This window comes from Kryptolebias marmoratus, linkage group LG15 (genome assembly GCF_001649575.2).
Source record: "Kryptolebias marmoratus isolate JLee-2015 linkage group LG15, ASM164957v2, whole genome shotgun sequence".
NCBI classification, from domain to species: Eukaryota; Metazoa; Chordata; class Actinopteri; order Cyprinodontiformes; family Rivulidae; genus Kryptolebias; species Kryptolebias marmoratus.
In genome coordinates, this window is record NC_051444.1 from 6,796,191 (window position 1) to 6,811,541 (window position 15,351).

At 38.4% G+C, this 15,351-nt stretch overlaps 1 protein-coding gene across 1 annotated transcript in view; it reads left to right on the forward strand.

The window, feature by feature from the left end:
• The window catches only part of rras2 (RAS related 2), a 28,026-nt gene extending 13,034 nt beyond the window's left edge, over window positions 1–14,992 (forward strand). The window contains 5 exon segments of the mRNA NM_001329380.1: window positions 9,999–10,086; window positions 10,252–10,354; window positions 11,801–11,909; window positions 13,263–13,381; window positions 14,331–14,992. Of these exon segments, the coding sequence (NP_001316309.1) occupies window positions 9,999–10,086; window positions 10,252–10,354; window positions 11,801–11,909; window positions 13,263–13,381; window positions 14,331–14,418 (507 nt within the window). The 3' untranslated portion in view covers window positions 14,419–14,992.
• The last annotated feature ends 359 nt before the right edge of the window (window positions 14,993–15,351 follow it).

The window sequence follows — 15,351 nt, forward strand, 5'->3', positions numbered from 1 at the left end:
TAAATGACTGTCACTCCTCTATTCTCATTCATTTTGCTTAATTTATAGTTTATTTTCATACCTAAAAACTGGATTAATGCTGATTCATTAGAGAGAAATTCAGTTAGATTCCATCTGACTTTTTTTAAGTAAATTGATTTTATAAAATTTTATACTTTGTTGCTTCTAGGAGAAACAACAATGAACCATAGAAAAAATTTCATTGATAGCCTATTGATGTTCAAGATTAGTGCAGACTCATTGCAAGGAAAAGCATCATTGATGATGTCACATAAATAGCTTCCAGGTTTTTTGTTATTTTCTATTTAATGGGTTTTATTATGAGAGGACTGTTTACTCAGTTCTGCACTTATAATTGAACAAAATGTGCTTAAAAATGGAGATAAAGAAAAGGTTTGTAGTGTGACCAGTACAGAGAGAAAAGGCTGCTCTAAGCCCAGTGATCTAGTGGAAAAAAGGGCCTTTAAATGGCACTTCTTTGATTCTGCACCTTTGAGACGGTTCAAAAGTGTTCAGAGTCCAGCATGCATTGATATTTAGCAGTGTGATTGAAGTCTTAATGCCAGAGAGGTTAGAGGAGAGCAGGGGGTTGACTGTGCCAAGAGTTGGCCTGCTTGGTGGGACATTTATCCTGTTCTTTATTCTCTCCATGAGTGCTATCCCCTACTCAACTGCTTTGAGCGCTAACTGGGCCATCCAGGATCACGCTGTAGGTAACTGATTTTAAATTAGAATACAATAGTATGTCAAATAAATACTCAGTCCTGTTCTCTGCTTGTGATTAAAGGGGCATGTTGTGAAAAGAGTCAGTCTTTCTGTGTTTGAAAGCATATATTTGAATAACTGTGGACCTTACTAACTCTCCAACTCAAAAACACAACCCAGTAGTTTCCATTTGCTCGTTAAACCCTCAGGTTTGATGATGATTTATCAATACTGGGAATATTGACAAAAGGGACAGAACTGTTTTAAGCAGAAGCCAGCCTTTGACGAACCATGTTTCTGATAATGGCTGACCTGTTTCATATACAGCATTTAAATTTCTTCTGTAATAAAAAGTGAACATTTGCCAAAAATCTCATTTTTTTAAAAGAGATTAAGATTAACATTTAACGCTTTCTTTTTATTAAGAAGTTTTTATTGTGACTATTAAGTGTTAAATATGGGGAAAAATGTTAAAACAAAACTTTTGATATATCCTAGATAAAATATTGATAAAAATTGAGTTACAAAGTCTCAGTAGGCAGTTTTGAGTTGAAAGGATTTCTAAATGACATCTAAACTATCCATAAACAATAAGGCTTGAATTTGGCAAAAATTTTATCTAAAAGTGAAAGTTTAGCAGACATCTAAAATTAGTCATACAGACCTGGTCACATCCTGTGAACATGAGTTTTCTTTCCAAGCCGATTCCTGTATCCGATTGTGCTCAAGTTATTATTTAATTAGTAGTTCAGGGGCTGGATGGAATGAACTTGCTGGATGGATATGGCCCAGTGACCAGCAGTTGAGGATCACTGGTTTCTGACTGCCTCAGTCTTCTGAAAGAAATACATCCATAAATAAATTAACAAAAAGCAAACAGTGAACCACGGTCCACTTTTATATAATCTAATATATTTTCTGATCCACACAGAATGTGCTGCAACTCCTAAAAAAGTGGATAACATTGAGTGTGGATGCAAAGTTTAATAGAAGTTTTTGTCTCATTTTTCTTCTTTTTTTGTCTGTGCATGTGCTTGTCAAGTGTCCAAAGGAAAAAAAAATCAAATTTAACAGTCTTGTTCGTCATTGATCTGCAAGTCCAAAAACATTTTTTGCAACAGCTTTAATCTTATTTTTTATAGTTTAACATCAAACATTAAATCATCCTTTGACTCCAGAGTGGCAGGGCATAAATTTTCAGTAAGTTAATTGGTTCTGGATGGATGTGAGCTTTAAGCCAAGATTTTGTCTGCTGGGGCAGTTTCACTGGTCTGATGGCATTTAAGGACAGGCCAATGATTAAAGGAAAAGGTTATTGATCTGTTGCACATTAGAAGGAAGCAAGCTTATAAGAGTTATGGGTTCTTTTAATTCGGCATCAAGCCAAAGTGTAGTGCTATAAGCAAACTGCATTCGGGCTATAATCATTCAGTGAAAATCCTATTACCATTGATGCCTCATTCAGATGTACAGTAGTGATGAGAGAGTTTTGAAAACGTTCTGTGATTTCCATGCGGCTCTCAACAGTAATGTGTTTGGTCTTAAATCTTTCCCAGCTACAACAAAATGCTCCCCAGTGGCTCCTCAAGGCAGCGGACACATTGTGTGCTCCCTTTCTTTCCATGTGTATTAGGTATTGAATAAGTGACCTTTCTGGTTTGCATGAGCTCATGGGAAAAGTGGGTGTTTCCACAGGAAGTTAATGCTTTTCCCTCCCCCTCTTTTTCACTTGCGCTCCCTCTCCATGGAGCCTACAGTCTCCCTCCCCCTCAAACCATTTTTATTCTGCATTATTTGTCCCCTACTTCTCACCTAAAGTACTCTTGAAGACACAAAGCTCCTTGGGCAGATTTCTGGACCACCTTTGTGAAACTGGAAAGCAAGTGTGGAAAAGCAATACTAAAAGTGGGATGGTCGATGTAAAGATGCAAAGGGTCTGGTCCTCACTTTCATGTGTTTAACATTAAACCTAGATGGTGGCTGTTTGATTACAGACAGCTGCTTACAGTCCATCCCCAAAAGTTTGAACTTGTGCAGCTTGAAAGACAGGAAGTTTTGCTGGTCAGATCGTTTTCTCTGATACCACCACCCTCCTCTTAATTTTAATAGCTAATAAAGCTGATAGTTTATATTTGATAGCTTAGCGAATATAAAGATAAGTAAATGTAGAACATAAATGTAGATTTTTAGACTTCTTGTCTTGTCAGTAATGGATCAGCCCAGTTTGTCATGTTCTGTTTCTGCCCACTTGGCAGGTTCTGGTCTATCTCATATTCAATTTGGCTCTTTAATTGAAATTGCTGCTCTTGACTCTGGCTCACTGAACTTGTCTCACATAAAGGCACGTTTCACCTGTCAGCTGCAGGGCAAGCCTCCATCCAACACCGCCTCGGTGGCACCAACCACTGCTCAGCTTCTCTGTGCTGATCCCTCAGTATGTACCACTTTGGAACTGCTGTGTCAGCAGAACCAGCAGCCCACTCGATGACGCAAAGCCGAACACTCAGAGTAATAGAGCGGCATCTTCCTGTAAGCACATTGTAACGTTTTGAAGCTGAATGTGTTCGATGTGTCCTGCAACGCGAAAAAACTAGAATCTGTCGCTTAGGTTGTGATAAGAACATCCTAAAGGTTGCTGATTAGATTGACGCAGGCATGTGCATGAGTCTTAATAAAGTTATATTATCATTGTTAGATCTAGTCTTGATTCATTGTAGCTCTAAGATGGGAGTTCTGAGTCATAACACTAGTGAAAATTCATGTTATTTCTGAGCTATCCAGCAATTTTCTGTATGTAGTTGGAGAAATTGCTGTAGGTTGTGGTGTGCTGTGACAGCTGGAGGAAGAAGTTGGCAAAAATGACAGTTTTTTCCTAGAGTAACACATTTTAATGTTTTTCAATTTCCATTTTTCTTAATTAAACAACCACGGGTGATGATTTTCATTTTCATCGAGGGGTTGAGCCATATGTAAAAGGTTATTAACTCCCAGCTGTGTTGAGGACTGTTTGTTTTAGCTCAGCATTACTGCTCATTAAGATAGTGTAGTAGGCAGAAGGAATGTGAAGATTAACCGATTTGTACCGATTCACGGACTCGCACAATCCGACGGCATTGGTAGAGCAGCAGTGGACCAGTGCAGTTTTAAGATTAAATCTAGCATTTGGTTTATTAATATAAACTTTATTTCAAGACAAAAAATAGTCCATGCCATATTTAAAATAACAAAGCAATAAAAATAAAATGAAATAAAACAAATCAGCAAAAAAAAATCACATTATTAAAAAATAATATTCAGTCTTTGCACCATTAAAATCTTCTCCCCTTAATAATTAAATGTCAGCTGCAGGTTTGTTTCTACTCAGAGGCATCCACCATAAAAAAACAAAACAGAAATGTTAGTGTAGTTACATTTGTGTTGAAAGATTTCTCTTCTTCTTGTGGCTGCAGTTTCTGCTGCTGAGAGGTGATGTTTCCTCATTTGCAACTCCTACTGTTGAGGATAACTGCAGCAGCGCTGGTGCAAACAGCAACAGACACTTTTAAAATCTGCTTCAAAGAATGTGAATCAACTAATGTTTCAAGGGAAAAAAAGACTAATTGATGTTTTATTTTTGATAATGTAGAAAATACATTTTGCTGCTCACTGCTGAGTTATTAAACGTACGAAACACATCTGCTGCTGGCAGCTTTATTCATTTTGGACTAAGCCTCACTTTATGTGTATTACTTTTTAATTGTGAGTCAAGTTTTATAAAAATGATTTGCAATTTTAAACAAGACCTGTCATGTTTTTATTGGACAGTAAAATAATTGGTTTCAATAACTGTCACGAAATCATCCTTTAGCTTTGTTATATTAGTATACTCAGTATATTACTCACAAAACTCATACTGAATCACATCATATCATGATTAAAGGCCACTGTCAAAGCGACTGTTTTAACTCTTCAGGTAGGATAACTGACAGATGGAAAACGATCTATATTTAGTGCTAGTAAAGCAGTTTGTGTGGAGAGGAAGTGGGTGCATAGTGCAAGCATGATGCTGATTACACGCCTACACATATAACCCATTCTTGCTTTTCTTGAGACTCCCAGGCAATAGTTGTGAAGATTTTACTGCTTTCCAGAGTCACTTTTTGTGAAACCCGATCAGGTGCTTTGGCATTTGTTCTTTGTTTGAGTTTGTTTTGAAGACAAACGCGCCCACATGATGGTCTGATGCTATTTTTGTTGCTTAAGTAGCGAAAACCTTTCAGAAATCCTCCTAATCTTTAATTGCTTTACTTATTGTTATCTTAAAGTGTTTTATGCATAACATTGTTAAACATAGGCACCATGTAACAGTTTGCAACATGACATTTTATTTAAAGAATTTTAAAAGCAATTTGATAACAAAATATTTCAGCTTCTGTTTTATTTATCAGAAATTTCAGTTTAAAAACCTTGGATGGTTGCAAATAATCAGCAAGAAATAATATGATAATCTGTAAAATGATCCAATACTTGATTTGACTTAGAGAAAAATGTCATAAATCTTTGTTTGGCTTTGATTTTTATGTGTGGGTGAGCTAGATTTGTCTCACAAGCACCAGCAGCTTCAGCTGATCCATGGGCTTCTTGCTCGGGACAAAAACAGACCCAAGATGTTTTTGTGGCTGGTGTGTTCATTGCTGAGATATGCAGAATAGCTCTAATGNGGGGGGGGTGAGAGTGGGTGTGTTGGTTTGGATTTTGGTAGGTAGGTGTGATAGGGTAATGTGTCATGTGTGACATCACCACCTCCCGAGGGCTCGGTTGGGCCAGCAGACTGCTGCAGAGGTGGAGTTTCCTTCCTGCAGAGTGGACCGGGACTGAGTGGGGCCTGACCCACCTTTCCACTAATATTAAAACTGCTTGCTTCTCTAGCTTTCCATGAAATTAGGTAACTGTATTATTTGTCACAGAGTTCAGACACCTTGGTAGGGGGTTGATAATAAACAAGTTTTAACCTGACTGCCGGCTTCAGACTGAAAATTAAAACTCAAAGATTCCGATAATCCGGGTTTTACAGCTTACAAATACACCCACCGTGTGTTCATGTCAGCACTGGTCTAATTATTGCCTTAGTGGGGCTTTGAGTTGAATTTTTGTTTTTCTTTTAGCATCACTTTTAGCCCCTTGCGCAGTAGTTACATAAATTATTACACTGAGAGTTGGCTGTGTTTGAAGAGCAGCTTACCTCAGCTGCGTGATGTCGCTGCAGAACAGATCTGCTGGAAATCCTTTTGCTTCCTTTATTTGTATTTTTCTTTTTCCAACACAGCAAAACTTTTGATTGCACGTTAAAAACAAGATCTCAGCTTTGTGTCTATTTATTCTCTGTCCAAGATGTGTCCAGAAACTCGTCGACCTCCTTGGTATGTGCACGTGATCCGGTCTTACAGATTACAAAAAGGACACTGACGTCACGACTGGTTCAGCTGCAGATATTTTAGACAAGAAAAGTTGTTTTTTTATGTTGGCATGTCAGTTCAGGCAGCGATGATTAAATAAAAAATATTACTAGATATTTGTCATCAACTTAGAAAAAATGTTTTTAATAATAAAGCTGTATCCCTTGAAACGCTGCCTTATAACGTTGTTGAATGCTAATAATCATTACACAGAAACCAGAATCTGAAAATATCATCAAAAATGTACAAACAATTGAACAAAGCATTCCCTCCTGACTTTTAGCTCAGTTTTCCTTCTTTTCTGTAGCTCCGCCTCAGATCCATTATGTTTGAGGTGTGCATCTGCCGAGTTTATAGGTCAAATTTATCAGTCATGATTCAGACTGGCTTATGTCACGTAGTTATTGATAGTCCTCGTGGTTCGTGTTGTACTCTCTGACCGAGCCCGTCGCTGCCCAGCTGAAACCATGCCAGGCTGGACTTTAGCCCTCTTAGTGCTGGCTCCAGCGCTGCTGGCACTGCAGAACAGTCTCATTTATCACTGGAAAGAGACAATCAGCTCAGCCAGAGCAGGATGCAGCAGCTAAGCTGCCCATGCATGTGGAGGGAGGGAGTGACTAACCAGAGGAGTGCAGTGCTTAATGCGGCTCTCTGAAGGATGACAGAATGAGAATAAGAGGTTAAAAACCAAGACTGAGGTCACGTGTTAAATCCTCAGCTGGGAGAGTCGAAGAGGTGTTAACGCATGTGGATGTTTTCTCCTTCTCTTTGCATCGGCAGTGCAGTGAAGCACGTTGGAGGATGCAAAGTAACACTGCTGAATTATTGAACAGCGGTGAATGAAAGTGACACGAGCGAGCATTCTTACACGCCGCAGAAATGACAGCAGAGAGTGTGGAAGAGATTCCCTCATTTCCTGCAACAACCCAGAGCTGCAAGTCAGATAAAGACTATGTAGTAAAGGCTGGAAAGAATAAAATACACATGTAAACATAACAGTACTAGTAGCTGAGCTTTATGAACACAATTTCTAAGGAAAAATCTACTTTAACACAGAGATGATGAAGTTTTGAGAAACCTTAGGGATATTTATATATATAAACATAACCTAATAATCAGACTTTCAAATATAAAATTCTAAATTAAATTGGAAAAAAAAACTAACAATTAAAATGAAAATGTTTTTAAATGTGTGTGTTTAAAATAAATGTGAATTACTTGCATTAATAGTTTACTGACAAGGAATTCTTCCAGGTAGAAATGAAGATGATGCTACTTCATTCACACAAACAATTTTAAATCATTATCATCTATTTAAACAAAGATACAGTCTTATTTTATGTTACAGTAAGCATCTTTAAGACCATAGTGTCTAATAAAGCAGTGGTTCTCAAGCTCTTTAGTTTCCAAATATCATTGGTTGAAGTACACAAAATGACAACACACATACCTTAAACTCATATTAAACTTTTTTTTTTCATTCATGGCTATTATTTTATTTATTTATTTATTTGCAAAAATTACAATAAAAATATGCTTATAAGAATTATTTAAATTTTTTGTTTGATTTCCTGAAATGATCTCAAAACCTCTAACTTAGACTTTTCTAACCCACAGTGAGGACCCAACCTTAACTTTTGAAACTGCTCAAATAGAGGGATAACTAGTTAACTTCCAAACAAATGTTCAGGTGGTGGTTTTCGACATTTGTCAAGCGAGCATTTTAATTGTTTACTGAATGTTCAGAATTCTGCGTTTCTCTGCCATTTATGTAAGTTTATAACAAAAAGCTCACTAGAAAGAGTCTGTCACTATAGATGCTCTGAGATTTGATGTTCAGTGAATACAGTTCAGCCTCTCTGTTGTCTCCTCAGCTTCTGAATAAAAGGAAATAGTCATTGTACCGTCGCTGCTGTGAAATATCACTCAGTCGCAGGAGTAACAGTAAAGGTTTGTCTCATTGTTCCAGTGTCTGTGAAATGTGTCTGGACATGATGTTCTAGTGACCTCTCAGTGTCTTAGGGTGTTGGTTTGACATTCCCTGAGCACTCCCCTCAGCTGTCACCACTTAACAAGTCCCCGAAGGGTGCGAGAACAACAAAACACGGGAAAAATGTAAAAAATGCATGACTCCTTCTCCTCCTTATCCCGGCAGCTCGGCAGCCCGGCCCCACCCTTCCAGTTCAGCCTACTATGAGACCAGATATTGAACAATCCAAAAGCTCATAGCTGCTTTAACTCAGGAAACATCCAGTAAAAGTGTTCGAAGCCTAAAAAAGCAGCCTGCTGTGAAAAGCTGTGCATGTGGTTTGAGTGCAGGAGTGTTTACTTCACATTTTTTGTGCGGGTGTCCACAGACGGTGTGTTTGCCTTCTGTCTGCAGAGTGCCAGTAAAGGTAGAGGTCACTGAGGCGGTCTGTGCTGTTTTAACCCAAAACACAAGCACAGAGTGGCTGTTTATTCTCATCCCTATCGGTTTTGAAGGCATCCATGCAGACATCTATGTAGGCAGTCCCTCTATGCAGAATTAGTTGAAATAACAAAATAAAGTCATCTGAGAGCAGAGCTCTATAAGCCCGGATTTTGGAGTGTTTTGTTGGTGGATCACGCTGTGCACAAAGATCTGCTCATAACTGTGGAAAGTTTTACTGAGTGATGGTGAAATAACTTCAGAGGCGCCACCAAAACAAGTGTAACAGTGTATTAAAGGCTTACGATGAATACAGTTCCAAACAAGTAACCAACGAAATATATAAGGCTCTGAAAGATGAGAGTTATTTTATTGTTAAATAGAGCATCGCACCTTGAAAAGTTAGCACATTTTTCTTATCAACTTCTTTTGCGGATTTCAGGTGTTGTACTGAAAAAAGCACCCCGACAGAAGGGTGTGGTGTCGATTATAATAACAGTTTGCTGCCTGCAGGCGTGCCTGCCTTTTGATTTGTTTAAAATGATCAGATGTGGTTAGTGCAGACTATTTTAAAATGAGCAAAGATTAGCCTAACAAATCAGTCGGTCTACCTGCAGCACAGATGGTCAGAATACAGCCAGAAGGGCCAGAAGTGGCCTTAAAATCACCCCTTTCTGGCTCTCATATAAAAACAAAACAAATTTAAAATATATAATATAACAAATTGTGTTTGAAAAGGAATCTTGAGTCAAATAAAACCAAAGTCTATTTAGCCTTTTACTGTTTTTCAACATAAAGTGCTTGTTATGTTTGACCTAAAATCATTTAAAACTATTTTATTAGATAAATGAATAAAGTTGGGGTTTAAAAGAGGACAAAAAAATAGTTATAATGTATAAAGTAATGTATTTTTTTTTTTAAACCAAAGGTTGAGATGTAAACTTGTTCATTTAGGGACCGTAGAAGTTTGTCCTTTGGCCCAGCATGAGAAATGTGAAACTAACTTCATGCCAGAAAAAAAAAAAAAGAAAACTTTCCTAAAATGTCTCCCAAGATAATCGTCTTGACGGATATTTTTTTAAAACCAAAAAACATCCATGATATTTTTACAAAACAGTCAAGCATGCACAAAATCAGTAACCATAAATGAACTGCTTTCTGTCAAGGGAAATATGATAATATGTGTGATGAAGGGGTTACGATTCTTTGTGTTGCTTTTTGACTCCTTTAAGTCAAAATCGTCATGGTATAAAGAGATAAAAGGTACAGTGCAGAATTATTTTGGTTTTTGTAGAGCTCACCACAAACTGAAAAAACAAAACATATATTTTGTATCAGATAAAAACTGTACATCAGACTTATTTATAGTTTCAGTTTATTTTAAGAATGAATGCTGACTTGAAATATTCAGTCTCTTCTGTTTTTCCTTTGCTGTATCTCTCATTCAGTCATACTTTGTCACCGACTATGACCCCACCATCGAAGACTCTTATACCAAGCAGTGTGTGATCGACGAGCGGCCGGCCAGGCTCGACAGTAAGTGCAGTTTGCTGAACACACACACACATAAGAGATAATAAACACACACATGTTTCTGCTGCATTGCATTTCATGTGAGGAGCGGATATTTTAAAAAGTTTTATTTTTGCTGTGTGTGTGTGTGTGTGTGTTTGTGCCAATGCACGTGTTGATGTTGTGCAGTCCTCGACACGGCTGGACAGGAAGAGTTTGGAGCCATGAGAGAACAATACATGAGGACAGGGGAGGGCTTCCTGCTCGTCTTCTCAGTCACTGACAGAGGAAGGTAAGTGACAGTTTTCATCGTGCAGGCACACACACACACACACACTCGTTCCTCCCTTTCTCTCTGCAGAACTGTGCTTACCGCTCACAACGGCACACACTCTCACTCCGTCTCCTCCTCAGCCTCTACTAAAACCATAAATCTTGCATTGACACTCTGACTTGTTGCCGCTTGTGCTTCCGGACCTTTTTGTTGTTCTTGTTTTCTGTTGTTTGCGGCGCTTCCTCCCTTACCCTACTCACTTTAATCCACCTATTCACTTACCTTTGGCTGTCTATTTAAAGCTGATTTGCTGCTTAAACAGCAGCGTAAATACAGAGGAAACATTTGGGGGACGAGAATTTTTTGGGAGTTTCATTTTAGCATGTATGCACTAACAACACGCGCACATGTATATACTCACAACACGATCAGGCACAAAATGTCCTTTACTCAGTCACTTGGTTCAGCCAAACATTTGACTCGTCTTTCATATTCATTGAAATCAGATCATCAGAGATACAAACCAAATCATTCTGAAACTTGTCACTTTTCTTCATTCCTGGATGATTGGGTGACACCTGTGGTAACCATGGCAACAGCAAGTGGGTTTAAAATGAAAGCGTAACTTCTTCCACCTGCTGCTTTGTTGCAAGTGCAACAGATGTGCCGCTGGTGTATCTGTTTACGCCACCACCGTGGAGCTCAGGCAGCGTTCATGAAGCCGCTGCTGGCAGCTCAGGTTAAGACAAACAATAATAGGCTTTGATAGCATAATTATTGAGTAAAGTGGGAGAAAGTCGTGTTTTTGTTTCGTTCTTTTTTCTAGAAATTGAGCATCTATTTTACTTCTCCGAGATGTATTTGAGCTTAAACCATCTTTTGAATAATGAATTGAACAGCAGTTCTCTTGTGGGCTGCCTATCACTGCCCATCCTCCGTGTTGTCGTGTCCCTGCCCAACAGCACACTAAGCTGCATTCCCTTGTTCCCACCCACAGCCCCCTCCCAATGTTTATGTTGTAAACAGTCTTTCCTTCCTCCATTTATATTAGTCAAGCCTTACCAGATTTACTATGTGCTCACCACGGCTGGAATGCCGTCCTGGGTTAGTGGTTGCATTCTGCCTCTTTTTTTCTTCTTCTTCCCCGCAGACTGACATTTTTATTTGCTGTTTGGTTGAAAATGTCCCATCACATGCCCTCTGTGTTACAGTGGGGCCACAAGCCAGTCAGAGAACAGAGTCTTAGATGTAAAAACAATTTCGGAGCCGTAATATTGTAGCAGAATTTGTCTTTTGGACTGACATGTTGACGACCTTAACTTCAGCGATAATGACTCTGTTTGTTTGTTTTTGTGTGGGGGCGGAGGGTTTTTGTCTTGTTGCAATGTATGGTGATGAATGTATGCATCTACATGTCTGTTTGTTCAGTAGATGCCACACAACTCCATTCTGTCTAATTTACAGCTTTGAAGAAATCTACAAATTCCAAAGACAGATTCTGCGAGTCAAAGACAGAGACGAATTCCCGATGATCCTCGTAGGAAACAAAGCAGATCTGGAACTACAGAGACAAGTAAGTCCGACAGAATGCAGAGATCTGAACCTGCTGACTGACAAACATCCAGAAAAATAGCAGGCAGTCTGGAGGGATTCGCATTTGCATGCTTTACAGTGAAAGTGTTGCAGCTGCAGCTGGTTTCTAAGATACAACAAGATGTGAATGAAAGAATAGGAGAGTCTGTATAAACGGTGGTGTCAGGAGGGGAGGATTGATGGGAAAAGGGAGTGTGATGAATAGATGAATCTTTTTGCTGCTGATATTCAGTCAATCATTTCTTGTAGTAAAGTCATACTGCCCCCTAATGGTAGGAAACAACTCTTGCTGGCAGGTAAAATGAACTTTTTCTGAAAGCAGTTTTTAATTTCTTTGTTTTTATTTTTATTTTTTCAGCATTTCTTTCTCAGATTTGTGAACATTTTTTTTTTTATCACAATAAATTTAAATGTAAATTTCTGCAGCGAGATGGATGCTAGATATTAATTAAATTGCTCAAGTTTTGAGCTCTATTAGTCTTTAATAAGAACAATTATAAGAATAAGATTATTATTAAATAACTGAGGAATGTTATTGTTTGTAGGGGACAGAACAACGCTGACCCAGAATATGTCTCAGTAAAAACACTCAGAAATCAGAGACTAAAATGACCAAGAGAAAGGATAAAGTTTTAGTTTGTGTGTATTTTGTGGAATAAATATTTGTTTTAACGTGATTATAGGGTTTTTTATTAAATGTTAGGGTTTATTAGTCACTGTAGCAGTAGACTGATTGATCAGTCGGCTGATTAATTAGGCCGATTTGTTCCTGTTACTGCAGTAGGATTGCTTTTCAGGGTTGGGGCGTTTTTTCTTCTGTCAGATCCTTTTATTGATTAGAGAGAAAATGTTGCTTTAGGAGGTAAAATATGGATAAATATATGCTTGGAGCTGCATTCATAGCCAACCTTCAATAAACTGCAGCACAGGTAGGAGCGTGCACTGAGCCACATCGGGCACCAAGGCTAAATCAACACATTTCAGGCTTTATGTCCTTGCCTTTTTCAAAATCTGCTAAATTGAAATGTGTATGATTTTTAAACTTTTAAGTTTATGGGTCTAAGACATCAAATTGACTTGATAAATTGGCAATTGGCTGCCTTGTTCTCTAAATACCAAAACTAACCCATCACAAACGATATGTAAGCAGTACAAGAATTGCCCTAAAACTTACACCAGTACAACATTTATAGCTGCTTTCCTGAACTCAGCCTGTTGTAAAATGATGTTTCACAGACTCATTGCTGGTTTCTTGAGGTTATCGAAATTGCTCATATTTGTGCAAGCCTAATTTATCATTCCCACAAGTATTTCCTTTTCCCTCTTGCCTCAGGTAACCCAGGAAGAGGGCCAGCAGCTGGCCCGACAGTTAAAGGTCACATATATGGAGGCTTCAGCCAAAATTCGAATGAACGTAGACCAAGCTTTCCATGAGCTGGTTAGGGTAATCAGGTAAGCGTGCTGCAAAGGCAACCTGCAGTCGTTTTTTGTTGTTGTTGTTTTCCCCCAAAAGAGTTAATACAGATGCAGATACATTTGTTGGTACCCTTTAACAATAATAATAAACACATCTGATGCGTTTGGCCAAAAAGCTCCAGTTTTATCAGTCCAGGAAACCTCTCCCAGAAACTTTTGGGCTTGTCTATATGCATTTTGATAATTCCTGTCTGGCTTTTTGTGTTTTTCTGTGGTCTTTTTGGTGGTCTTCTTTCAAGGGACCATTTATGATGGAAAATTTGACAGATCACAAAGTGACGTACCTTGATTCAGTTCAGCTTGTTTAGTTTTGGGTGAGTTCCTTGTCTCCTTTTCTACCATCCACTCTATGTATCTGATAAACCTGGGGTCGCATTTCCTTTTGCGTCCGCATCCTGGGAAGTTGGCTAATCTTCTTTCTGAGCTCCTCAGATAGCTTTCTCCCTTGCTTTGTGCTCCATGTTCAGTGTGGTGCAGACAAAAATACCAATGCTGTGTGTTCCCTTTAAATAGGATGAATGGCTGACGAAAAGCTTGAAGGCATCTGCGATACTAATTAAGGGAAACATGACTATAATAAAATGATTAGTAATTTCTTCAAAGGCAACAAACTGTTCAGACTGTTTTAGCATATTTTTGTAAAAGGAACAACAAATCACTTCTTTTCACATCTTTGTATTTACTCTATCACCCAATAAAAGCATGTCAATGTACAATAGACAATTGCTTTTAACTGAATCACTTAGCATGAGAAATTAAGCATTTTTTAAAATAAACTTTAAGGGTACCAAGGAATTTAGTTTCTGTGTCTGTAATTCAGAACACAGTGAAGGTTTATCACTTTACTTTAACATTCAGCGTTCACAAAGGCTCAGTTTAAGTCACCTATGTTGGACTAAAGTTCACGCTTTCTTTTGTTTTCTAGAAAATTCCAAGAGCAGGAATGTCCACCATCACCAGAGCCCACAAGAAAAGAGAAAGACAAGAGTGGCTGCCATTGTGTGATCGTCTGATTTTTGCCTTATCACTGTAACTCATGCAGCTACTCAACCGCCCCGCCCACTCTGCTTAACATCACATCCCTTGTGGATGACTGACCGCTGCCTTCTCCATGTGCATGACTTCAGACGGCCTTCTCTGAGATCCTTTGACCAGGAGCTGCTGTTTCCGGGACGACATCGCTACGGACACCTGACAATGCCAAATTCTAACACCACTCTACCTTCAGCCGTAATCTTAATTCACTCGAGAGAATACCAACACTAAAACATTGCCTTCTAAATCTGCCTGACAAAATTAATGTTTTATACTCTGAAGGACTTCTCTTGCCTTGTAGTGACATTTGTACTTGCTACCAAGATTGAATGAAATATATATATATATATATATATATCCAGAATGTTAATGACTTTTAGTTTCCAGTGTCTGACCAGAGCAGAGAGATTATCTTGTATGAAGCTTTGTGTATGTTGTGCCATATTCCACCTTCACTCCCATGTGCTAATCTGCTACTGTACATATGTGACATTTGTTGTGATTTACAAAATGTATTTCTAATGACCTATTAAATCACCACAGTGCAGTGTGTGAGGTGGAGTTGGGTTTTATGTATAAGAAACTGAATATGTATGTATATAAATATAATTCCTGGGTATCCCTTAATGATATACTGACATGTTTCTGGCATTCTGCAGTGGATTCTTCACATTTTCTTTGGTTCTTGTTTTCATTTCAGTCGCCACATATGAAGTGTCTACAGTGTTTGTTTGTTTCTTTTCAAGTCTTATATAAAGAAATGATTGTATTCCTGTTCCATTTTCTCAAATTACAGAAAGTAGCAAATTCAGTTGATTTCCCCCCCCCCCCCTTTGAAGGTGGAACCTCAGTGATGAACATCATTGTCTGTTTTCTGAAATCTTGGAAGCAGTGGGGACAAAATGATTGGT